This window comes from Aspergillus chevalieri, chromosome 8 (assembly GCF_016861735.1).
Source record: "Aspergillus chevalieri M1 DNA, chromosome 8, nearly complete sequence".
NCBI lineage: Eukaryota > Fungi > Ascomycota > Eurotiomycetes > Eurotiales > Aspergillaceae > Aspergillus > Aspergillus chevalieri.
Genome location: NC_057369.1, coordinates 990,272 through 1,016,103, shown reverse-complemented (window position 1 = coordinate 1,016,103; position 25,832 = coordinate 990,272). Strand labels below are relative to the sequence as shown.

General features: G+C 50.5%; 7 protein-coding genes across 7 annotated transcripts; 2 read left to right on the top strand and 5 right to left on the bottom strand.

Moving 5' to 3' along the window:
- iml1 (GTPase-activating protein IML1) lies at positions 1-5,646 on the top strand (the record flags this gene model as incomplete). The annotated part of the gene is made up of 1 exon (XM_043283702.1): positions 1-5,646. One exon carries the CDS (start codon positions 1-3, stop codon positions 5,644-5,646), a length of 5,646 nt encoding a protein of 1,881 aa, XP_043140955.1.
- A 513-nt stretch (positions 5,647-6,159) lies between these two features.
- On the bottom strand, positions 6,160-9,723 carry ACHE_80341S (uncharacterized protein; the record flags this gene model as incomplete). The annotated part of the gene is made up of 1 exon (XM_043283701.1): positions 6,160-9,723. One exon carries the CDS (start codon positions 9,721-9,723, stop codon positions 6,160-6,162), a length of 3,564 nt encoding a protein of 1,187 aa, XP_043140954.1.
- A 761-nt stretch (positions 9,724-10,484) lies between these two features.
- ESF1 (pre-rRNA-processing protein ESF1) lies at positions 10,485-12,746 on the bottom strand (the record flags this gene model as incomplete). The annotated part of the gene is made up of 2 exons (XM_043283700.1): positions 10,485-12,607; positions 12,677-12,746. 2 exons carry the CDS (start codon positions 12,744-12,746, stop codon positions 10,485-10,487), a joined length of 2,193 nt encoding a protein of 730 aa, XP_043140953.1.
- Positions 12,747-13,129: 383 nt separating this feature from the next.
- URK1 (uridine kinase family protein) lies at positions 13,130-14,907 on the bottom strand (the record flags this gene model as incomplete). The annotated part of the gene is made up of 8 exons (XM_043283699.1): positions 13,130-13,613; positions 13,672-13,903; positions 13,951-13,992; positions 14,051-14,164; positions 14,217-14,259; positions 14,317-14,458; positions 14,527-14,654; positions 14,728-14,907. 8 exons carry the CDS (start codon positions 14,905-14,907, stop codon positions 13,130-13,132), a joined length of 1,365 nt encoding a protein of 454 aa, XP_043140952.1.
- A 454-nt stretch (positions 14,908-15,361) lies between these two features.
- Positions 15,362-16,531, top strand: ACHE_80338A (uncharacterized protein; the record flags this gene model as incomplete). Its single annotated transcript, XM_043283698.1, has 3 exons — positions 15,362-15,444; positions 15,621-15,816; positions 16,022-16,531. The coding sequence occupies 3 exons, from the start codon at positions 15,362-15,364 to the stop codon at positions 16,529-16,531; spliced, it is 789 nt and encodes a 262-aa protein (XP_043140951.1).
- A 614-nt stretch (positions 16,532-17,145) lies between these two features.
- On the bottom strand, positions 17,146-19,458 carry ACHE_80337S (putative NADH-ubiquinone oxidoreductase 64 kDa subunit; the record flags this gene model as incomplete). The annotated part of the gene is made up of 5 exons (XM_043283696.1): positions 17,146-17,162; positions 17,242-17,973; positions 18,031-18,181; positions 18,234-18,574; positions 18,639-19,458. 5 exons carry the CDS (start codon positions 19,456-19,458, stop codon positions 17,146-17,148), a joined length of 2,061 nt encoding a protein of 686 aa, XP_043140950.1.
- Positions 19,459-19,988: 530 nt separating this feature from the next.
- On the bottom strand, positions 19,989-25,514 carry SCC2 (putative sister chromatid cohesion protein Mis4; the record flags this gene model as incomplete). The annotated part of the gene is made up of 5 exons (XM_043283695.1): positions 19,989-22,803; positions 22,860-24,846; positions 24,904-25,037; positions 25,091-25,280; positions 25,346-25,514. 5 exons carry the CDS (start codon positions 25,512-25,514, stop codon positions 19,989-19,991), a joined length of 5,295 nt encoding a protein of 1,764 aa, XP_043140949.1.
- Between the last annotated feature and the right edge of the window lie 318 nt (positions 25,515-25,832).

Sequence of the window (25,832 nt, the reverse complement as noted above, 5' to 3'; positions counted from 1 at the left end):
ATGTCTTTCCGCGGCCCCATGAAGCGCTCGCACCTGAGGCAGGTCAGCGCGGCCAGTCTAGAGACTCTGTCCAGCTCCCGATCTGTGGAGTCTCCGCGGCAGGGCAGTACCCACGATCTCCATTCGCCGGCGGAAGAGAAGTTCATCCCACCGGGCTCGGTTCCCCTGGACAGACGCCAATGCACGCTGTGGGTTCACGATGAGACGTTTTCCCGGGAAGAGATCCTGTTCAACCAGACTGCGTTTAGCGGCACTGGTGTGAAGACGGGGGATATCATTGAGATTCTGCCCGCGCGGTCGTCGACTAGTGAAGGGGCGCATCCGGATTTGGGGACTAGGTCGCTGCGTGATGGACATGTTGATTCTAGCTCGACGCTGCATTCGGATATGACGTCTAGGTCTAAGTTTAAGACACCGTTGCAGAATCGTTGTCTGTTCGTGGTTAAACCGCTGCCGCAGGAGATCAAGACGAGGAATCCTAAGCTGGAGATTTCGATTACTAGTAGTATCGCCAATATCTTTGGGTTGAAGAATCGGAATCAGGTGCTTTTATCTGTTGTCGACCGTGGGCAGTGCTCTGCGTCTCATGTGGATATCTCGTTCCGGGATCAGTTCATGGTTCGTTCTGATATGTGGAGATTGGTTATGTCTGAGCTGGCGGGAAAAGTGATCTTCAAGGGTCAAAAGATCTCGTTCATGGGAAGTATCAAGGCGACAGTTAAGAATATCTTCATCCGGGGGAAGAAGGTGCTTTCGGGTTACTTTTCGCCGCATACCATTCCAGTGTTTCGCAGTGAAGCTGCAAAGTATGTGTTGTTCATCCAAATGTCCAGGGAGATGTGGGATTTTGATTCTGAAGGGACCGGAGACATCCTCTTCAGCAGAGTCATCAACGGCTTTTTGCCAGAGCTGTTCAAGCGGTGGGCTAGCTCTGAAGCCAGACATCTTGTGACAATCGTGCTGTTTACACGGGTGGAATACGACGTATCAGCTGGTGGAGGCGTTTTCTCAACGCTCAGCTCTGAGAATTTCAGAAGCGTCTCCGGTCCGAATCATGTTCCCACCAGAGACTTCTATCGAGTAGTAGTAAACGACATGTCAAGCGGTCATTGGACTACCATCTTGGATGAGTTGAAACGGGACTTCAGGACATTCCTAAGGGACGTTTCGATACTCAAGGCAGATGATACAGAGACACCGACAAAAAACGACGCGCCACCAAAAGCACCCACAGCAACTGTTGCAGGACGACCAAGTACTGCACTTCGTGGGAATATCCTGGAAGCAATTCACCTTGCCTCAGCACATCTGGCATACGACCATATTGACCGTGACATGGTTCATACTGGAACGTCAATCATTGTCATCACGCCGGGAAGTGGTGTCTTTGAGGTTTCCTACGAGTCTCTGGCTTCCACCACGGAGGCTCTGACAAATCGTGGTATTGCGATTGACTTGGTTTGTCTCAGCCCGATGCCGCTCCACTCAGTACCCTTGTTCAAATACAAGGAACCAGCGCCAAGGCCCCAGAGCTCCGCTTTGGGTGATATCAATGAGGGTGGGTACTCCCCTGAAAGACGCGAGTCATTCGTCAACTTTGCCAACCGTACACCCAATATCTCTCCCAGATCTACCTTCCCTGGGTCCTTATTGGCAATGAATGCTAGAAATCAGAGCTCGCCTAATTCAGAATGGAGCTATGGTATCCCGCATTGGCTTGACATCTCATATTGGAACCCTGATACGTACAGAGAGTCGCGGCGGATCTTGAAAAATGACCCCAATGCTCCAATCCCATATACCGTCACTAAGCGGTCCAAGGTTTTTGTCCCGCGAGTCCGGATGTACGAAATCCAGATGATGGGTGTCATGGAGAGTGAGCAGTCGAACATCTCGATTCCATATCTTCTTGAAGGCCAAGGTGTTTCCAGAGGACAGACTGCTGGTTTTGGCTCAGGCCCAGCTAGCTTAGCCGCACCCGGCAGGTCTCGACATCAGCTAAGTGACAGCCTTCGGCCGGAACCGTATCGTCAGAACATGGCGAATCCAAAAGGCCCGACACCTGGTGGATCGAAAAGAAGGACGCAAAAGTCGGTGCTTTCATGGATGGACCAGTATGATGATAACATCTTCCAGGCGTTTCCTAAACCTCAGCGAAAGCATACCAGGCCGAGGAAGAGATTTAGTGAGCCTGAGGTCCAAGCATCTGGTCTTCATGAGAGACTCTCTGCAAGGTCTGTAACGCGGTTAAGAGAGCACGAGATACAATCTGAGCGCGACCATTCTCCGCACTCGTTCCCGCGGAAGATCGAACCAACGGGACTCGCAACACCTGTTAGCCCTGTGTCGACTAAAAATGTTTCTCCCAAGAAACCGTCTCTGAAGCCTCTGTCCACGGCTAGGACGTCAAAAATATCGCGTACGATCAGCTTTGCTCTGCGGGGGTTAGGTGCTACGCCGCCAAGAGCTCAGGCAAGCACGGAGGTCAATGTCGAACATGCCAAAGCTCTGCCCATGTTTAATCAGAAGCCACCAGTGACAACATCTGCGGATTGGAGGAATGCGGACTCCCGAAGCTCATCAGACGCAGGATCAGTATCGACATCCGGATCGACAGCCACCGCCGAAGCACAACCTCCTACGCCCCAGAGGCCTGTTCGAAACACAGCTATTACGCCATCCAGGCCGATATCCATCAAAGTTCCTCCCAAGAAGCCGTCCGGGGACGGGGAGCAAGCGGACCGCTCGGAATCATTGTCGTCCACGGTCACTGAGATCCCTCTGCATGACGCCCGTCACGAGCGACAGGCGAGGAAGTTGGGCCCTAGATTCGAGATGACAATGCGTGACTACTCCGCCAAGAGCCCACCAGGTAAGGCGTTGGCTCACTGGGTGCGATCAATCAACCCTTGCAATACACCAAGGGAGGTACTGCGTGACACCACATGGTTTGGTCGCTGGCAGCATGCATATCCGAGACCCCCGCATGTTGCAGTGGTCAAGTGGAAGAGTTTGAAATCTCCTGCCATTTTACCTCTGACGACGGAGGAGTTTCCAACGCTTAATGAGCTAAGCTCTGATTACCTGCAGACACCGTACCGCGTTTTTCCTAATGATGACGCAGAGGGGTTTGAAGCGCCCAAGACTCGAGGAATCCTTATGCGGGAACTGATTTCATTGCGTCTTTCTCACGGCTTCCAGATCGTTGTCGGAAAAAATGTCGCTGAAGCTTCTGGACAGTATGCACTGGAGTCACTGAACGTTTTTGATACCAGCAACTTGGAACGAGATGGCACTTATATCTTTCTCTCGAAGGGAAACACCATCCACCGTCTTATCTGCGTGGACAGCCTGGAAATAGAAGTGACCCGCTTCACGCACCAGAACTCCTCGGCCTTAAATCGTTATAGAAAAGGTGGCCGTATTCCTTACTCGCCGGCCATACGGACGATTCTGAACTCAGAATATGAAGTCAAGAATCTTGAGCTTGACTCGACGGTGGAAGAGTATAACTGGAACTACGCTGATAACTACATTGCGGGTCATCGGGACTATCTGTTCAATCCAGCTCAGCAGCTCCATTTCTGGCGAGTTCGTTATGTCTTGATTCCAATGCGCTTACAGGTTACTTCTCGACGCCATCTGCAGTCTTTCAATGAGGACAATGAAGAAGAAATCCATCTACTCGGAATCAGCCAGTTAACGCATATCTGGCAGCGGCATAAATACGTCCCACCTGAGAATCGATTTGAGAGCTCCAATAAGAAACATGTCCAGAATCCTCTCAACATTATGTACCAAACGGCGAACCCATCGGAAGTGGTCGCGGCAGAATTGGACCGGATTATACTCACAGATCCTGGTCATGATAACCCACCAGCGCAGTTACTGCCGGAGCTTCTTGAACGCTCAAACATCACCCTCTCCTCGTTGGCGCAGATCATCCAGGAGGACAAGGGAGTGCGCATGATGGACCGACGATGGCACTGGCGACTGCATTACAACTGCTTTATTGGCTTCGAGTTCACAACGTGGCTTTTCCAAAATTTCGATGATATCCATAGCCGCGAGGAAGCGGTGGAGTTTGGCAATGAGTTGATGCAGGCTGGTCTCTTCCAGCATGTGGAGAAAAGACATAATTTCCGAGACGGCAACTACTTCTACCAAATCTCCAGTGAATACCGTGTATCGCGGCCTGAGTCGAGGGGCAGTTGGTTCCCGCAGATACGACCGGATAAGTCAGCTCCTACGACTCCAGCTACGGAGCAGTTCAAGGACTCCCCTGCAAGCACAAATACACATTCCCGGACCGGCAGTCTCGAGGAAAGCACCAACTCAAGCCAACCTCCGAATACACCATCAAAGTCGAAGAACAAGGCTGCGATCATGTTGTCAAAGACAATGAAATACGACGTTGATCCCAGGAAACGCTCGAACCGAACAGAAGTTATCGACCTGCACTACGACCGTCTCCACAACCCCGAGAACTGCTTCCACATCGAACTCACCTGGATGAACACAACGCCCAAACTAATCGAAGACACGGTGATGTCCTGGGCCACAACCGCCGACAAGTTCGGCCTCAAACTAGTCCAAGTACCCATCGGTGAAGCCACATCAATCTCAGAAACACAACCCTTCCGCAAACCATACCGCATCCGCCTCAAACTCCCACCACCACCAAAAGCACCGGCACCCACAATCTTCAACCAAAACAACAACAACGCCGCCTCCTTTACACAATCCTCAGACTCCGCCCCCACAACAACTACAAACGACCACCTCTATTTCCAAAAAGCACTCCTCCGCAAATTTGACTTCGTCCTAGACTTCGAACCCCGCTCCGCATTCCCCCAGGACGTCGAGGTGTCCTATTCCTGGGGAACACCGGACTACCAGTATCCGCAGTACATCCACCGCTCAGGAAGCATTCTCGCCCAAATCACTGACGAAGGCGACTTCCTCCTCCTCGCCAACCGCCTTGTCAGCACCCGCAGCCCCGTCTCTACAACCTCCCGCTCCGCTGAACGCCGCAACGCAGCGCCCGAACACCCCGTCGACCGCATCTCCCCGCGCCTATCACCCCTAATACGCCCAATCCACGATTCTCCCATGTCCCCGCAACTCTCAATGCACCCTCACCCTCATCCTCACCCTCCCCATCCACATCAACACCTCCACCCCCACAACCAACAACACCAACACCAACCCACGAACCCCCCCATAATCGACACAGCCAACCTCTACCGCGCCCCCGAACACATCCTCTCCAGCCTCGCCGACTTCTGCGCCGACGCCCACAGACTAGAATCCTTCTATGCAGAGTCCATGCACATAACCACGCGCCCTGCATCAACAAGCGCGGGACCCGCAGCCCTAAACACGTCCTCGTCATCGCTTATGGACGCGTCCATTCCGTCGCTCGAGTTGCCGGCTAGTGTTGTTAGTCACCACATTGCTGCGTCGCATTCGGGCGGGTTGAATCCGCCGGCACCGGTTAGGGTTGCGTCGGATGGGATTGTTTCGACCGTTGGGGCTGCTGGTGGTAGTACCAGTGGTGGTGGTGTTACGAGGCCGAGGAGGGATAGTAAGAGTTATAAGGGAAGTCCAAGGAGCGGGGGGTTGAGGCCTTTGCGGTTGAGTTGATGCACACTACTTGTATTATGATACTATTCTCCTTTTTTAAAGATTTTCCTGCTCCCAATGTGTATATGAGTGATGAAGATGTATGAATTGAATACAATTGACTTGATATTGCAACCTGAAAGCATTTTGATTACTGATTACTCAAATATTATGAAAATGAAAATCAAGAAGACCAATGCAACTTGCAATTATAATACTGAAATCAGTATCATATCCTAAATCATAAAGAGCAACAAATCATATATCATGCATGCATTAATGCAAAATAAGACAACAAAATAAGACATGGGTATCATAAATGATGTTGGATGGGGGAAGAAATGGAAGAATTAACCAACGGAAAAACAGGGGATTAAGCAACATAAAAGGAAAATGGGATATCCCAGGCAGGCTATTGACTGAGATACCGGTATCCAGAATAATATCAACAAGAATCGAAGATGAAAAGGGTATCAAAAGAGAAAAGAAAAAAAGGGTGAACCGGCGCAAATGAGGCAAGGAGCGAAAAGTAAACTACCAAGCCTCTTCAACATCAAGCAACCATCGACGAACTCCTTCCCTAAGGGTATTGTCCACACCAGCCAACGACCGCTTCCGCTCGCGATCCGCCAGACCAAGCTCACCATCCACATCATCACGACAATGCTCAGCGGTCACGCTGCGGACAACTTCTTCGAGAGCACCGAGGACCGTTTTTCGACACTCCGCACGTGGGACCTCAACCGGAGGGGTCTCATCTTTAACAGGTTCCGAAAGTCGTCCGGAGTCGCCTTTGCGGGTTCGAGGGGGAGATGGAGCACGCGAGTGAGCGAGAGAAGATTGGCCACTCTGTGACAAGACACGTTCAAGAGCATCAATCAAAGTACCGTCAAGATCCATGACAGGTTCCTCGACGAACTTCTCCTCTGCCTCAATAATACAGAAACCGTCCATCGAAGCTCGGTTAGGATCAGTAAAGAAACTCGTATTTGTGGATCCAGGTGTGAGAGGACCAAAGACTTGACTTGGGCGACGAGTAGAAGGTGATAGCGAATGAGTGTCCAATGGAGCTTTTCGCCTCAGACGTAGTCGCTTGACGGTAAAGGTTCTAACATCGGCAACCAGAGTAGTAGCCACGTCGACCCATCGATCCGATCCATCCACGTCTGGAGAGAATGAACTGCTAGGAGTAGGTTCCGCTTGCATAGCACGCTTGATATCAGCCTCCAGCCCGTTATATGGTCGCACAGCTTGTAGCATGAAATCTTCATGGAAATTCTTCATCCAACCAGCAACATTGATATTGGGGCCATCGTGCTCCTTCGGCGCGCAAGCAAATCCGGAGCCACTGCTGTGCGTGGATGCCACGGCATCGACACTGGTAACAGATGTCCGCGTTTTCTTAGGAGATGCCACGGTAGAATCGCCGGACGAAGAAAGGGAAATAAAACCAGGGAGTGGAAGGTCAACGTCGACTATACCATCGTCTCCTCGTACGGACAACTTCAACGGAGATTCTTTCACTTGGTCTGTCGTCGACAAGTCCTGCTGCTCATCCCCAAAGTCATGAGCCGATGGTTGCGGAATAGAAATATTTCCCACTGTCTTTGGGGATGCTTCCGGCAAGGTGCCAGATGCTTCTTTCACCATTTGGCTGAGTGTTGGAGGACCACGCCTTGGAGGGCCAATGTATGCAGTAGAAGTAGAGCGTCTGCGAGCGTCAGGAGCAGGAATAGTGTCACTACCATCAGCGGTAGACGATCCCTGCCGCGACGACCACAGACCAGAGAAAAGGCTGCCCCATCGGCCGCCAGTCGATGGAAGACTGCTGTTGGCGCTGCTAATAGCGGAACTTTCACTTCTCTGAAGATTTTTCAGGAGGGTCTCAGAAGCTAAGCTGTCGACTGTAGGTCGTTCTTGTCCCTCGCGTTCAGGACGCTTCTGCTGTGCAGCAAAATGAGGAACCGGGACGGTACTGCTTGGCGTTGTTGTTGAGGTCGTAGCCGAACTAGTATTTTTCACACGGACATCTTTGGTATGCATTGGAATACCCAAAGTCCTGATGGAGCGAGTGTCTGAGCCCCTCCGATATTGTTGAAGCTCTGGCGGAGGGCCCAAATCAGTGTCATCCGAACGGTGGGTTGTGTCATTCGAAGAGACACTGACGGACCGATCATGCTGATCGTTGTCTCGGTTCAAACGCTGTGCACGCGATCGTCGTTCAATGGCGCGTCGAAGAGACTCCTGCCGGAGAACAGGCACGCTTGGCGGACTTTGAGAGACAGCACGCATGGACGTGGAGGTACCTGGACGTAAAGGAGATGGTAGCGGCTCAAAGCGGTGTTTGGCCGGGAGGAACGTCGAAAGTAGGAAAATTAGCCGGCGAGCAATCATCTTGTCCGGAGAGACAATGACCGTCCGGTTTGAAATGGTCGGATCGACATCCTGTTGTGCCTTTTGTTGGAGGTGATGCCGGCGTCGATACCACTCTGGACCCAACATATTGAGCCACTCTGTGTGGTTGCCCAAGAAGGCCGTGAGAAGTACCAAGAAGAAAAAACTATGCTCTTTGTCACCAAGAGTACGGACGATCGAACGACCTTCCTCGCGCCAGACGCCCCAACGGCTCTGACCTGTCACCACGTATGGCGTCTGAAGGGCCGTGCTAATCCGGCGGGTACTGCGAACAGCCTCATTTCGGAGTCTCGAGTTCACAGCCAATATGTTTGCTGGAAGATGGATAATAGTTTGATTTGTTCGTTGCATGTTGGGTGGTTTGACAGGCTTCGGGTGTACGCCCGAGACGGAATCCACCTTTTTCAAGAGGAATAGGATCTCCTTCCGAGCAAGTCTCTCCATGTGCGATAGTGTGCGAGTGACCACATCCCAATGGTCAACTAGCAAGTCGATACGCTCATCGAGACTAGCCGGCGGAGACGCAGCTGACAGACTATCATCAAGAAACGAATTTCGCCAGCGATAGTCCGAATCCAACGAGCAAGACATGCCCATCCGAGGAGAGTCAACTCCCTGCGAGCCGAACCGTGATACCGGGCGCCCAGCATTGCGACTGATCAACGGAATTTGGATAGTGATTGCCACAGCGTACATCGGAGTCTTTTTCTCCTTGATTTTTTTCCGTTTGGTAACGTCGGGGAAAGGGAAACCCGCATCCGGAAAGGACTCCTGATACATCGATGCCGCCAAATCACTCTGGTCCGACGACGGTTCCCCGCCCTCCGGTAGGTTGACGCTGAACATCCTAGTCAAGAGGACTGTCACCTTCGCTGGCGGTTTGTCCTCGCCCGGTCGACTGGGTCCGATGAAGCTGGATGAGCTGCCCGTGGTAAAGGCCCGGGACATGGGACCTCGTGTTTTAGGAGAGGCACTCGGGGTCCTGCCTGGCTCCTCATCGGCAGAAATGATATGCATTTTCGTCGACGAGCCTCGATAGCTAAACGCACTGCTGCCAAATATACAGTTCAGCAGACCGGAATCACTCGAATCCGCTGAACCACGCGTGTGGCCTGGTTCATGCCACGCTCCAGCTGGTGACAAGGTAGAGCTACGACCTCGAGCGCGCGTAAAGGCACCAGTACTAGCCACAGAGGACCTCCGTGCATTGGCTGCATTCGACAACGCACTCGGTTCTGCCGTAGAGTGAGACGTATAGACTCTCCGAGACCCCCGGGAGACACTAGAAACGGTACGACCATGTCTCGACGCAGGATCCTGATCATCCGGACCTAGACCGAGAGAAGCCAGATCGGCCGAAGGAGCACGGGTATCCAGCAGAACACAAGCATCCCGATCCCCGAGTGCATTCTGGGCAATGATCACCCGAAAATCCCTCGCAGGATCCAATTCTAATCCACCACGATCATCATAGGCACCTGCAGAGGAGGCATTTGGTGAATTGAACGCAGACTGTAAAGGATAGGCATGCGTGTTGGACCGTCGGAGTAAACTGGCGTCGGGGAATAACAAGCCGGAGGTGTGTTCCTCCTCTGTAACAGACTCCAGCTGAGTAGTGTTTCGCGAAGAATAGGCCGCTGGATTTAACGTGGAGGCTGCGGTGTTTAACAATCGGCCCAGCATGGTGAGAGGGCAAGCAAGGACTTATGGTAGGACGAAGCTAGGTATCCCCGCAGGTGAAGGAGAACTGAGCGGAAAGAAGGAAAAAGCAAAGCAGACAACAGCCAGACAGACACAGCACTAGGTCGAAATCGAACCGGAGTTCCCCATCACTCGATCAATAATCATGAAGAACGAGCATTCTCAAGTTGAGATAGGTGGGGGGAGGGAGAAGATGGTATAAGGACCAACGGAGGAGGGGAGGGACAGCAGCAGTTCGAATGTGTGATTTTCCTAGACTACTGCCAGTAAGAGCGTTAGTCATCAGCCATTGAGAAGCAAAAGAGAGGGATCAGCTCTGGAGTGACATGACTTACTGACGAAACAATTGAAAGTACCCAGTAGGGAAGTAAAGAGAGACAGAGAGTGGAGAGAGAAAGTGGGTTGGGAAAGAGGAAGACACGCAGAGAAGAGAAGATGCCGAAGTTGGACGGAAAGGGCGGTGAACAGCCAGATCCGCATGATCTCAGCCTCAGCTCATTTTATGATCAAAAATAATTCCTGCTGATTTGGCAAGTGGACTTATTGTTGTCATTGTGCAGTCGAGTAATGCTCTGTACAGTGAGTGAATGGTGAGAGTGAAAGAGAGAGGAGGGGGAGGGGTCGCGGTGGTTAGGCAGCGCTACAGCTTATTCTGCCGATACTAGTAACTACTCCGTACAGAGCACACGGATCTGAACGCACAAAAAAGTGGTATACAAATCTATCTATGGTATAATAATGTTTTAACTCTGCGTCTTTCGCTTCACCTTATCCACCAACTTCTTCAGATCCTCCGATTCTGCCTCCTTTGATGCTCCCTTCTTCTGCTTCTTCTTCCCTGTCCGTTCCTCAGGTTCCTCTGGCTTCTCATCACGGTCTCTCCGACGCTTACGTCCCTCATCCAACAGCGCCTTCATTCCGGAAGTCGCCTTGAACTTCGGGTTTGTCGGGTCGATCGCGAATTCGTGGCTTTCGAACAGCCGAGAGAACCGTGGGTCACTCACGTCCATCTGGAAATCGTCCGTGACCGCTGCTTCATCCTGACCCTTGGCCTTGGACTTGCCCTTGCCCTTGCCCTTCCGACGGGCCTGCTTCTCCGCTTTTTCGATCTCATTCATGTCGAAGTGTTTGACGTCTGACTTCTTGTCGTCCAACATGAGAAGCTCGAGTTCCGCTCGGTGAGCGGCTGCTTCTGCTTCCTTGGCTTCGCGTTCTTCGCGCTTCTTGCGCTTTTCTTCCTTGCGACGAGCAGCGGCAGTTGCCTTACCATCTGGGTCGGCGAAGAATGGATCATCAAAGCCCAGGTCTTCCTCCTGCTCCCTCTCTTTGCCTTGATCACCCTTGGGTGCTGCCTTGCCGCTATCTTCACCGGCTCCCTCAGCAGCATCTTCATCTCCATTCTTGGCAGCCCTGTATTTCTCCTTTCGGCGCTTCTTCCTCTCCCGCTCCTTGCGAACGTACTTCTCAATAGTTGTCTCGTCCTTCTCCGGCTCATTCTCGAAAATGCTGTCGCGGTTAGGCTCGCCCGCCAGACCCGATGTGAATGTGACCTCCATCTCGCCAACAGGGCGGTCTGACTTGGATGGCCGGGCGGGTTCCGTGCTGAGACCCAGCAGAGCCCGCATGCGTTGTCGCTCGTCTTCCTTCTTTGACACTTTCTGGGAACTTCCGCCATTGGTGTCGTCGACAACCTCCACGTCCTCTTCTTCGCTCTCTTCGTCGGAGTTGTCACTGGCCAGGTAAGCCTTTAGGTCGTTCTCGTCGATGTCGTCACGACTGCCTTTGAAGGCCCGGGCCTGCGCGTCCTTGCGGGACTTGTCTTCCGCGTCCCAGGTCAGCTTGACCTTGCTGTGTTGTAGCGCATCGGTCACGAAGTCGTTAGGCTTGTATCCGTCTGGAATCCGCTCGCACTCGTCCCGGGGCTTGTCATCGGAGAAGTCGGTGTCATCTGGCACAAAGCGCAGGTCGAAGAAGTTGGCACTGGACAGATACTCGGCACCATCGACGGAATCGTAGACATGCTTCGCGACCTCCTTAGTAGAGAACGTCAAGATAGCATAAAAATAGCGCAACCGCTCCAACTGATACCGACGTAGCTCAGTAGAGTTGAACTCCTGACCCTCATCATCTTTCAGCATCGACTGCTTAATCTTCTCCTCTTCCTCCTCCGAATCAACATCCTCCTGCTCTCCATCATAATCATCATCATCCTGTTTCTTCGCAAAAATCTCCTTCGGCGGCCCCTCCGTTTCCTCCCTCTCTATCCTCTCCTTCCCAAACTCACTCGGGAACACAGAAACCTTCAACACCTTCCCCCCAGACGGAACAAAACTTGAGAACACAGCCATCAAATCCTCTGCCCGGATATTATCCCAATCCAGATTAACGACCGCTATCCGTTTCGTTACCTCACCCATAGGCACACTCCCCTGCTGCTTATCCGGGAAATCCAACTCCTCCAAATCCCCCGTCTCCTCATCCTCCTCGTCATCCTCCTCATCACTCGAGCTCTCTTCCGACGAAGAATCCAAGAATCCGCCATCGCGCGCAGGATCGTAGGAACTATCCAGCCTCTTCAATTCCTTCCGCACGTCTTCGTCGCGGGCGACTTCAACACCGCCCTCCTCGTCACCTTCTTCTTCATCGTCGTCCTCATCTTCGTCATCCAGCTGGTAAAATCGCTCAAGTTGCTTCTTCGTATCGTCACGCGCGAGTTTGCGTCCGTAGCGGTCGACGGCGGCGTTCTTGGAGAAGTCCTTGTCGCGCAGCATGTGCGCAAAACGCTTGTCGAGTTTTACATGGGTTTGGCGTTTGCTGGGAAGACGGTAACGGGGGTCTGATTGGATGTTTGCGAATCTGGGGTCGGCTGTGATCATTCATGTTTAGTATACCTGGGTTTGAAAAGCGCAGTGACTGGGGGTTGAGGAAGACTTACTGATGAGAGTGCCGGCTTGATCTTTCGATCCGCCGCTCTTCTTGGACTTTTTCTTTTCGGTGAGTGGCATTGTGGCGGTTCGGCCTGATATTGGAGATGATCAGGTAAAATATAATGAAAAGAAAAACCGTATGGAAATGTTTCAATGTATAGCCGTATCGGCTTTTTTTTGTAGTCGAGTCGAGATAATTTTCTCAGCGGGCGGAGCCAAAGAATCTTCCGCGGAATTTGAATGGTCCGTGCATAGAGGCGAATGGACTGAGATACTACATAGTTACTGCTCCTGAGGACATTACAGCAGTAAAGACATTCAATCAAGCCTATATGCGTATATCTCTCATATCTGTGTATAAATCATAGCATCGTCCATCTGTACATTATGCACCAATCTCCAAAACCCGCTCATCAACATGCATTCAAAGCAACGCCCAAAAGCAATACAAAAAAAGGCAATTAGCAACCAAAATACCTCTTCTCCATCCACCTCGGCTCCCTCTCCTCCTCAATCCGTCCAACAATGACCTTCACCTTCGGATAAACAGCCGTCAACCGCTTCAGCCCATTCTTCCCCGCCGCGCAAGTCACAAACACAATCTTCTGCTCCTCAACACCGTGGTCCATCAACACGCGAACCGCCATGAGAGCTGCACCTCCACTCGCCATTTGGGGATCAAGAAGCATGACCGTCTCATGCGTTTCGATCTGCGGTGGTAGTTTCAGGTATTGCAGTTCTGGTTCCTCGGTGCCTTCGTGGGTTTGGATGAGGACACGGCCGGTGATGCAGTCAGGGATTGTGCGCTTAAGGGCGGTTTCGAGGCAGGAGCCGCCGCGGAGGATTGCTACAGCGGACATTGTGCCCGCGGGGTTGAGGCCGTTATAGCTGGTGCCTTGGGGGGTTTTGACTTCTGTTGGGATGTAGGAGGCGGAGTCCAGGGCTCTGTCGTCGGTTAGTACTAATGTCTCTTTATTCAAGTAGGGTGGAGGATGGTGCGCACTTCTCTATCAACATGCATGCAAGTCGGTCGAAGTAGAAGACAAAATCGACTTGCTCTGTTGCAGGATTCTGCAGGATTGTATTCATGCCGACGAACTGCGGCGTTTGAGCCATCATGTGCACATTTTGAGATAGCTCATGTTCCAGGGCGATGAGGCCCAGATGCTGTAGACCAGCGCTGTGCTTCTGGGATTTCTCCTCGAGCTTCATCCGAATGTGCTTCACAACGAGGTCTGAAGAATTAGTACCTCCAGAAGACAATCTGTAGAAGATACCTTACCAATGGCGGTCTTGTTCTCAATCCCACGGGGAATGATGATATCTGTGATTCGTCAGATCGGATGAAAAAGCAAGCAAGTAACCAAGAAGTAGTGGCTCACCTGAAATCGCTCGTTGCGGTTCCACATGCTTTTTGTATGACGGTTTGACAAAGCCGAACCATTGCTTAATTACGCCGTCAATATCACGGCCTCTCTCTCGGACATCGCGCATAACTTGCTCCGTTAGTGGTGCACTGCACTACGCATGTTCAAACAGACTACCTACTTCTGCGTCCAAGACAGACATCCATATCTGCTTCAACGAAAATCTAGATGATGTCAGTAATGTTGGGATGATAAGTTTTAACGTAGCAAAAGCAATATACCTTGACATCTAAAAGATCCACGATCTGCGGATGAAGTGCTAAGATACCTTCCAAAATCAATACTCGGGGCGAATAGAGTGTGGTGGTCTGAGGTTGGCGTTGGTGCTCTGCAAACGAATAGACCGGGATATCTGCCTTCTTCCTTTTCGTTTCATGTTCCGGTAAGCTTTCATTCGATGTTTGACTGTTCCTGGGAATAATGCACTATACCCTTGCTTCAGATCCTTCAGAGTTTGCACCAATGCATCAAAATCCAAAGCATCCGGGCAATCAAAATCATACTCGTTGCGATGCGCTCTCGCGTGGTCGTCAGGACTCAAGCTCTTGTAGAACGAATCCTATCACGCAGTGTTAGATGCCAAGATCTTGTTTCTTTTTCCTTATCGTCTTTTTGATAATAGTGCTCCGTACCATTACAAGAATCACCACCCAAGGCAGATTTAAAGACTTGATGATTTCCATGGCCACCGACGTCTTGCCCGACCCCGAGCTGCCTGCAACGCCGATGATACTCAGATCGGCCCATGGTGGAATGTAAGTTTTGTTTTGTCTTTCTGTAGCAGACGAGTACACGGGCGGGATTGATTCCATGCTGATGATATTTCTTCAGTATCGGCTTTCCTCCCTATAAGCACAAGAATTGACAGCCGATATAACAATAGTTCCCGGGAGCTTTAGGCATCGCAAGCTGCGGGCGTGATTTTTCAGTCTCTTCTTAGTTGTCACTGATAACACTTATCGACGCTTGTTCCAATGCGGTTTAGCGCGTCCTCGTGACCTTCGCTTGCGGCTGGAGCTAACCGCCGCTAATTTTCTTCTCTCTTTAAATATCTTCTCCTTTCCTTCCTCATCTCTTCTCAATACTCTCCATGGCGTCCGTCTGTGAGGTTTCCCATCTTCACAGACAGCCTTTTCCGTCTTGAAAACGTGTCCAAGACATACAATCCACATTCTCTGCCATCTCGGAAAACCATGTCTTCTGCTAATTTTGTATGCTTCCCGGCGGGTTGCGCACACATGGTTGCTTGGTTTTAACGGGAAGCAGATGTCCCCAGATACCCCCTCAACAACCACGCCACCATGGCATCAGTTTGAGCGGAAGGTCGATGAGGTCAAGCCATCCAAGACGTAAGTACTTTTCCCTTTTCTGTTTTTGCTGCTTTCATATGATGTTTTCTAAATCAAGTTGGGAATCTCTCTGAAAACACTTGAGGAGAACATATTTAACTTGTCGTTCTGATTGTCACTGTTTCCGATGCTTTTATCGTGCTCTGAGTCTTGGATTTGTCGCTGACTTGTTGAAGTGATATCAATTATCTAGTCATGGACTACCTCATCACCAATGGTTACCCAGCTGCTGCGAAGAAATTCGCAATAGAGGCTAACATCCAACCCAAAGCAGACGTGGAATCTATTCAGGAACGGGTAGATATCCGCACTGCTATCCATTCCGGCGATATCCAGTCTGCGATCGAGAAGATCAATGAGCTCAATCCTCAGGTATGACTCGGAATTTTTCTTTTTACACCACCCCACCCCTTTGCTAGGATTATACTAGTTTCATGCACCACTCATAACAGCCTTCCGGGGCTTGATGAAAAACAAACATCTTCAGTCCTCAGTATGAACAGCAAACTCACTTATCATGCTTGTCAAAATCACTCATACATTGGTCGAACGATTATGCTAACTTGACTTGCAAAAGATCTTGGATGAGAACCCGTCACTGCACTTCGCTTTACTGCGTTTGCAACTGGTAGAATTGATCCGCAAATGCTCCTCTACACCAGACGGAGACATCAGCCCTGCTTTGGAGTTTGCCACTTCTCAACTCGCACCCCGGGCCCCCACCGACCCTCAATTCCTTGAGGACTTGGAGCGGACACTTTCTCTTCTGATCTTTCCGACGGAGAACTTGGCACCCTCCCTTGCTCCTCTTCTACACCCAGACTTGCGTAAGGAGATTGCCACACGTGTCAACGAGGCCATCCTACAATCCCAGGGTGCTCGTAAAGAGGCTCGCCTGCGGAACTTGGTCAAGCTGCGCGCTTGGGCGGAGCAGAAGGCCCGAGAGGCTAAAAAGAACATCCCCGAGAAGTTGGACATCGGACTTGACGGGAACGATAACACTGTAAACGCTGGTGAGAATGGCGCCGGCGCCGCTAGCGACACTGTAATGACCAGCAACGGGGACATTGACCCGATGATCTCTTAATGTTTTCATTTTTCTGATCTGATCTTGCCGTTTTGTTATTGAGCGACTGGCAAGGCGTTTTGGCGCGGATCACTTGGTAATATGCCGAGGGCTTTATTCCATATTTGTAGGAGTTAATTGTGTGCTCTATCAATTGAATCTTTCTCAATTCGAATTTTTTTTTCCCGAATTTTATGTTCTTACACATCGTATCGATACCAAGGGTAGATCTCAACCCAAGATCCAGGATCAACCCTGTTAACGTAATATCCTAGCCAAAACCATAATGTAAATACACAAGGTGCACATGTACCATGCTAGTATGACACTCTTAATTCAATTGATGACATAGACACAAGATAGAAGCAGAAGACCTCAGTCAGCAATGCAACAACACCAAAATATATCAACAAGCAAGATGTGGTATAGTATGGTAGTATAAATTGGTCTATAAAGCGAAACAAGACGAATTGAAATAAATGAAAATGTCAGAGAGAGGGAGAGAGGGAGAGAGATCCAATTGAATATCCAATCGTCAGATATGTAATCTAGATGTTTTTTTTTTTTTTTTTTTGGTAGTATCCAGCATGGCATCAAAGGTGATTGGTGATGGATTCTGGGTCATGAATCCAGGTTTAGAAGCTCATGAGGTCTATTAAACCAACGTCAGTAAACTGCCCACCATGGAATGAAGACGAGAGAGAGGAAGGGGGAATGGGCAAAAGGCATACCTCGTCCAAACAACGCCCTCTTAGCCCAATCCATAGCAAGCATACACCTAGTTCTGAAGCTAACACTCTGCGCAAAGTAGACACTCCGCCAGAGATACATAGCCAGCACGCCTCCTCCAAAGTTCAACCCCCCAAAGTCAAAGATAGCAGCGTTACTTATATACGCTAGACTGCCCAGGTGTCTGTAGTTGAACGCCTTGTAGACAGCGTCATCAAGGTCACCGTAGTCAATCTCGTTGGCACGCAGGCCTGGAAGCGCCGCGGCGATCTTGGACAGCTTGCGGCCTAGGTATTCACCCTGTTGGTTTGCGCGCTGGGCGGTTGCGGGGAGGGAGGTTAGTTTTGTGTCGATTTGGTGGAGGAGTTCAGAGAGTTCGCCGAAGTCCAGGGTGCCGGATTGGTCTTTGTCGTATTGTTCAAAGAGTTTGTCGAGACGGCGGAGATGGGAGGAGGCTTGGGGGAAGCGCTTCTTGACGCGGTTGGCGACTTCGCGCCATTCTCTGAAGGTAAGGTGGAGTTTCTGGGGGTCTTTGCCCTTCTGCCAGGCGATTGTGCGGAGGAAGGAGACGACGTGGTCGGCTACGTTATTCTGGACGGTGGAGCAGTCACCGATGGCATAGATATCTCCCAGGGGAGATCCGAGAACACGCAGATGGGAGTCTGTAACCAAGGCGTGCTTGTTGTTTTGCCCATCCAGTTTGTCCGAAAGTGTCTTGCAAAGATCGCTCCGCGCTATACGAGAATTAGCCAAAGCAATACTAATATTCTATAGAAGGGTTATTCACTTACAGACACCAGTCGACCATAAGCAAAAGCCCATAGGGATTTCCTTGAGGACCTTTTTCCCGTCTTCTACTTGCGTGAAGAGAACCTTGTCTTCCTGGATTTCCTTGACCCGAGCATTGGTCAAGACATCAACACCATCACGGTCGAAACGAGCCTATTCGCGTCAGCATCCTTGTCTCACAGTTGATTATAGATTCGGCACGTACTTCCGCAAACTTGGAGAGGGCTTCATCGTATGTGTTTAGGATATGACTCCGGCTTTGAACGAGGTGAACTGAGATTTCGTTCCTCAGAATCCTGGGAAAAGAGTAAAGCAGGTCCTCATTAAGCAAATCAAAAAGCTCAGCGGCAAACTCGACACCAGTCGGTCCTCCACCGCAGATGACAAAGGAGAGTAGTCGTTTACGCTCCTCGTCACTGGTGGTGGGTAAACATGCCAATTCCATGTTCTCCAACACTTGGTTCTTAATTTGCCGCGCATCATCAATCGTCTTCAAGAAGTTGCAGTGCTCGAGTCCCTTGACACCATGCGGGTTTGTTTTGCAGCCTATAAGAAAAGGAGGGTCAGCAAGGCGGCATCATAACTACCAGGTACAGAGCCTCCAACATACCAACACCAACCACAAGCTTGTCGTACGGGAGATAAAAGTTCTGCTTGTTGCCATTGGCATCTACCTGAGACACCTCAACCAGCTTCTCCGAGAACTCTACATCCACTGCCTCAGCCTTGATGAAGTGCCCATGAACCCGCTGAATGATCCGCCGCACAGGCTCGACCAGTGACCTCAGCCCAAGCGTTCCCACAGTCGCAGACGGCAGCATAGGAGTAAAGAGGAAATAGTTGGTAGGCGACACCACCGTGACATGGTAGTCACCTGGTGTGAGGTGCTTGAGGAGAGCAACACTCCCCCAACCCGTTCCCAAAATCACCAGCCTAGGCTTATCCCGCGCTTCAATCATGCCCTCCGAATCATGCTCGCCGATAAGCACCTCCGCGATAGGCAAGTTCTTCGGTCCTCCACGCGGTGGGTTCAGCGCCAATTCCGATACCGGGATGTCCTCCGCGCTAGGCTCCTCGCGGTATGTAGTTGCATCATAGACGAAGAACGCCAGTACTGCCACGCCGCTCGAAAATATGAAGAATCCACAGTATGCGAATCCCTTATAAAGGAAGCTCAGGGCGGAAGACCGGCGCACTGCTTGGGGTGGTTGGGCGACCTCTGATTTGAACCGCACTAATGACGCAGTATTTGGAGATTGACATCGCGCCAAGCATCGAGACAGCTCCGGTCTCCGACGAGAACTATGTAGTGCTCGGCGGGCAGCGATTCCAGCAGACACAGGAGTCCTCGAGGTAAGAGATCGATTCGAGAGCAGTCCGATCCTCTTCAGCGCGGGGCCATCCGGACGGCACCGGAGCACCGCGCTCATGGTGAGCTAGAGAGCGAAAGGGCGCACAGGGTGACAAACGTGTAATACCGTACAGATCGAACAAGCCCTCACAGCGTCATGCTCAGTCAATTGCAACAAGAATGAAAAGGTCAACACGCAAAGACCGGGAGGAAAGCGTGAAGGAAAAACGGCGATACTGAAACGAACGATCCGGACGGTTTGGAACCGAACACCAACACTGCAAAGGGAAAGGCGGCTACGTCATGGTAAAATCAGATCACGTGAGTATCGACGGCAGGGGTTTTCAAGAATAGTTGTAACTATGCAGATAATTCGCATTTATATATGAAGCAAATTATAACAAGCTCAAAGCAGACAATCTCCTCCATGATTAAAAAGAAAAGCATTCCTCATAAACGAATAGGTAATAATAGATAGTGGGAATATAGAAGTAAATATCCGCAACGCCAGCCCCGTCGCCCATATGCAACCTTTATGTAGTGATATAACACCCCGAAGATAAAACAAAATACAGCCATAAAAATAGAAAATACGCCTGGTAGGACTGCTTATTCACCCCAGTCCATGTCTTCATCCGGCTCGGTGCTGGCCCTCTTCTTCGCGGATACATTCTTTCGTGCTCGCGGCTTCTTGGGTGGATTCGTCCCAGAAACAGAGCTTTTTCGTTTCATAGGCCTCTGTGCAGCCATAGTAGCACCCATGTCATCATCTACAGCTCCTTCAAGGCTGTCGTCCTCAACAGCTTCATCCTCTCCGACCTTGAACTCATCATCGATCGCGAGCAATGTGGCGAACTCGCGGCACTTGCTGATCATGTTCTCCTCGCTATCCAGTGTTGCCATGTTCCGTGCCATAGCATCCCAGAGCTTCTCACCGGATACGCCAGGGACCTTGGTTGCTGATTTGTTCAGCTCCTTAGCCCCACCCTTGGCCTCTTTGTTCCGTACGTGTGCATTCACTCCGTAGAGACGGCGTAAGTAGGTTCGCGCTTCCCATAACATCGAGAGTGCTGCAGCTGCAGTAGCTAGCAACCGTAGCGTAGCTGATTTAACTTGGTGCGGCGGTTGGTTTATGGGTGCATTCGGGTCGGCCAGAGGAACAGGCGGCATTCCTTCCGCAAGTCCAAGCTGAGGCAAGAACAGCTCCATCTCAATTGAATGAGCCACAACAGTTCCTGTCGAAGCGACAATGTGCTCCATACACCCTATCGTTGGCACAAGCTCGGCAAGCTGATTGTAATCAAAGAAAGCCAGGTTCTGCGAGACGAACCGGGCCATTAAGAGATGTTCTGGTGGGTTCCCAGTAGCATCCAGCTTCTTCAGCTCGAAATTGACTTTTGAGCAAAAGTTTGACAGGAACTTCTTCTGGTACCGACTATTGCTGATCTTGACGATCTCGAACAATGGGGCAAGTTTGGCAACGTATGGGCGATTGAGGGCACCGCTCGCATCTCCAACGACGTCACGCTGATAGTAGAACGCTTCCTGCACAGCTCGCATGTATTCTCGCTCGAACATAGATTCGTATTGCTGATGAAGCATCTTATGCGTCTCAAACGCAATCTTGGCAATGGCGGGGACTGTCGAGGTCTCCAACGAAACGAGGACACCCGCACACTCCTTCGGATGTACCAAACCCTGACGGTTGATGCTGGCAATCAACTCGATAGCAGTCAAGGCATAAGTATCTTGCCGCGATTGCGCAACCCGAAGCATGTTCTGTAGGAAATGCTGGGCGATCAGGGCGGCAGCTCCATCGTTGTCACTAGCCTTCATTGAACCGCCTAATCTCGTTGAGTTCTCTTGGTCTGCTATTTCTGCAGTTGGCAAGACAGCCTTCTCGGCCCTGCCTTCATGCATTGCGAAGAAGTCTGCAAAGGATCTCAACACAATGTTCTGTAGAATCGGGTTGTCTTCTTTGAACACCATGGACAGAATCTGTCTTGATTCGTCCCGGCCGAACTGGCCCGGCCAAGATTGGCAGATAGACCCAAGACTTTCAAGAGCCATAACCCTCAATTCCATCGGTTGCTTAGAAATTGTAAAGGGAACGATGGAGTCAACCATCAAGCCAGCGACGGACCCACCGTTCCATGACGGAAACGAACTCTTGAAGTGCGGCTCGTACTTTTCGAGATCGCAATGTCTCCCGACACAGCCCGCAATTCGGATGTAGCTCTTCGCCCGAGCCAAGACGGCCGAGTTGGCATTATCGGACAGATCAACGTTTTTGTAGTGCTGGATTGGCTTCAGAACGGAGATTGTTAGCTTCACTAATCTGTCTGTATTTTGCAAGACACCGTTGATAGTCCAGAGGCAAGCCATGACCTCGTTCAGTTCCGAGCGAGCAAGCTTGGCCACACTCTTGAAAAGGTCGTTTTGAATCTCCTTCAGGAGCGTATTATGAGCCGATGACAGGTAGGGTAGAACACAGCGGTAAATCACGACGGCAGACCGGAAGATGAAGAGATCTTCTGCAGTGGCAAGATGTCCGATATAAGGATGCAGGGTTTCTAACTGGTCTGGGCTAAACAGCTTCGCGTTGGCCTTCGCGAACACGGTGATCGTCTGCAGCAAGGCCTGCTGATCCTGTTTGCCTGAGTTATCGTTGTCTTCTACAAGCTTTTCAAACATTGTAGAGACCATTGCCTTGCATACTTTGAAGTTGGTGGAGGAAGACTTCGAGTTGCTGGATAAGACCTTCCTGAGACAAGCACCGAGAGTCTCCAGTGCTGTGTCGCTGCGCTGGACCAAATTCACAATCAAGGATACCTGTTCTCCAAGACCGACCTTTAACTTCGGGCCATCCTGAGCCGAATCGATAAGGTCGTAGAAGGGAGCAAGCCATATCTCCTCGAACGTTTGACATGCTAAAGTGGCCACGCTCTCTTCCAAATCCCCTGTCCGCTGCAGAAAACTGTCCAAAATCGCCAGCTTCAATTCGGTTCGAGGCGTTCTGAGATAGATGTCTCTAAGCAGGCCAATGCAGCGTTTCCTCACACCTGCTGTCGGGTCACCAGCACATGCCAAAATACTCCGGCAACCATCTTCTTCGAGCTTCGGTTTTAAGGTGATACATTTCGCAATCAGTGACAGTGCAGAATCGCGGACCATGGGTGACGCATCAGTCGCACAGCGCAAAATCACACGCATGACAGATGCATCTCTGTCAAGGAGACTCGGGTCTTTCTCAAGCATATAAATAACACTTTTCAAACTCCGAGTGCGAACCTTCGCCTGATCACTGACAATGGAGTTGAGAAGAACCTTGAGAATGGTGTCGAAAGCTTTACAGAAGCTTGAATTCAAGACTGTCAAGATGTAGGCGAATCTACCGTGGGCGTTCGAGACCTTGCCGAAATGCCTGTTGAAACGAAGATTAGCGCCATGTCAATCCAGCCCTGTTCATAAAGTACGCACCTATTTGTCTCCAACCAAAGCGGGTCAGAAAACAGTTTGTTAAAAAGACCAACCAGACTTTCGGTGACATTGTCATATCCAATCTCCTCTTTGTCTTCTGAGTTATAGTAGACAGAGCAGGCAGTTTTCGCCCAATGTGTCAGGTAGAAACCTCGAGCGCTAGCATCCACGTTCTTGTCTTGTAGAAAGTATTCCAAAGTCATCCGGTAAGGACCCTCTGGGACGATAAGATCCTGGGGATGTAAAGAGCGGGCCGAATACTCGTCAAATAACTGCCTAAGAGAGTCTGTGAGATCACCATCGAATTCCTCCATTGCTGGAAGCAAGTGTTGCGCAGTTACTATAAGATCCGATATCCCTGAACCCATCCAGCCCAGAAGCTCAAGTGCCATGCTTTTTGCAGTGGCGGGGCTCTTGTCAAGATCCGCGATTCCAACCATCTGCGAGGCCATAATTCGAAGGAGTAGCTCTGCCGCTGGCCAGTCGGTGGAGCCTATTACGCCAAGGAGATCCTCCGTGAAGAGGTCAAGAATATTTCGAAACGGTTGATCGCCGGTTTTCGTAGATGTCATTGCACGCTGAACGATAAATTTCACAATGTATTGCGCACTGCGAACTGCATTATCATAGAGACGGTTGACCTTCGTCGCCAGACGTTCCAAAGAAGCTTCTTTTTCATCTTCATCCTCTCCTTCATCCGCCTCCGATTTAGCATCTTCCATAGACTCGTCATTATCATCGCCCGCTGAAGCAGGGGGTCTTCGCTTCATCCTAGCTGACCTCGAGACGGGTGTATCCAACGCTGTTGTTTGAACAAGCTGCATCACCAGTGCAGTAAGGAGCTGGATGCTTTTACCGTCAGCAAGCTTGAATTGCCTCGCACTCTGTCGTGTTGAAGGGAGTTTCTCCAGTGAAACCAAGATTTCATCAAGAATGAAAGGCCGTTGATCAGGGTACTTCGAAAAGATTTTGGCAAGAACATCCATTGCTCCGCGACGGACAGACTCATATCTTTGAAAGCCAATTGCGGAATCTTTGTCTGTGTGAGCATTTTCCACGAAGATCAACTTGGCAGCAAAGAACTCAGTTGCGGTGATTGTCCCCTCAGTGACATCTACCCGTGTAAGGAAATCAGCAAAAAGCGAGAGGACTTTTCTGCTTTGGTGGATCAGGCCTCCGATGACACCTTTTTGCGCTGAGAAGAACTCGAAATAGTTGGCATCTTTACCACCCGAACGGGACTCAGCCGCGGAGATGATGCAGTTGTCGAATACTTGATTCAAAACATTTGGGATGGCTTCAACAAGATCTTCAGGGCACAGATCGCGTTCGCTTTGACGGCCGGACATGGTCAACAGTAACGTAGCAATCGCGAGGAGAGCATTTTGCATATCACCTGGTTTTTTCAGCCAGTGTTGCGCCCCTGATTCGTTCGACGGATGATCCAGTTTCAAGTCGGGAGACTGAGCAGCAACTATGGGCTTCTCGCAGAGTTTCTGAATCCGGTTGATGTAATCTGATGGGATATCTTGGAGTCGGTTAAAGCCGACCACTTTCCTTATCGCCTTTTGAATATGACCATGCACGTCTGAGGACAAGATGAAACCGCTCACTTCAAGAGACTGTGCAACTGAGAAAATTGCATTGGGACCGTCTGACCCTGGTTCTAGCTGATCCTCAGCCTCGAAAATCTCATGAAGCAGATCTTGAAGCTTCATCAACGCAGCGTCCGCCTCTTCCTTCTGATCTTTAAGGCGAATAGAAGTAAGTTTATCTCCTCCACTCTTTGCGCCAGGCTTATGAGGGGTATCGGGAGGGATCGTTTTCGTAGGGATCACTACGGACAACTGAGCATGCGATGGTATGGACGGGGTCATAGACTTGTTCAAATTGCGCGCTCGTTCGTTCCAAGATGCGAGTTTCTGGGGAGGACCGATACTCTCTGCTTTCGGTGTCACTTTCAGTGTCGGAGCCGTCGACTCGGGATCTGCCATAACAGTCAGATCAATAGACTACTCATCAACCTAAATGAAAATGCCCTTACATCGGAAAGCTATATCCGTCGAATCCAGTAGCATCTTTGCAAACGGGCCAAGATTGTCACGTCTCGAAGCAATACCATCAGACGTTGAGGGCGGGTTCTGAGTGACACCTGCACCGGGAGGTAACTTGAACTTGCTATAAAATCCCAATAAGCAAATGTGACCACCATAGACGAAAAGTTCCCTTACAACTCCGTCAATTGATCCCCATCCAGAAGCTGCTGCAAGTATTCGCGAGAAGTGTCTAAGCGGCTAGACTCGTCCGTCCCGGATTTAACATCACTATCGAGATCACTCAACGCAGAGCGTCCGGCCTGTAGGATGTGGTTGATTGAGGTGGTATTCGAGGGTCGACCAATATCAGGACGTAATACGCAGTCTAACAAAGAAAATAAAAGTCAGCAATGGTTGCTATATCAAACTGATCAAACAGAACATTCATACCCAAACCAAACACTGGTGCACTTGACATAGGCGAGTACTGAAGCGCCTCATCGACAGCCAGAGGCCTTGTCTGGCGCTGCTGAGTCTGCGCATTTGGACCATAACTTTGTCCATAACCGTTGGCAGTATTAATGACGACCTGAACGGCCGGACGCCAGTTCGGGTCCATGGCTGCAACAGTTGGTCCTTAACGGAGAACTGAGTTTGGTAAAAGACGGGGTTCGAAAAGACAGGAGCTAAGAGACATGGCTAGTTATCCAAGCCAACTGCCAGATTTCATAATACTGACAAGCATAATTTTGCTTCGTCCAAGAGAGACTTGGAAATCGTAAAAGAACGACGCAATCATTAATGCCAGGCACGGCGCTGCCGCTCCTGACCGCCCGACGCTAATGTATGGCGGTGGATGGTCCGAGCAAATCTTTCCGGCAGCAGAAAATTTGCCCGCGAGATCTTTTTGTCTGTTCGCACCTTTTTTTTTTTTTAT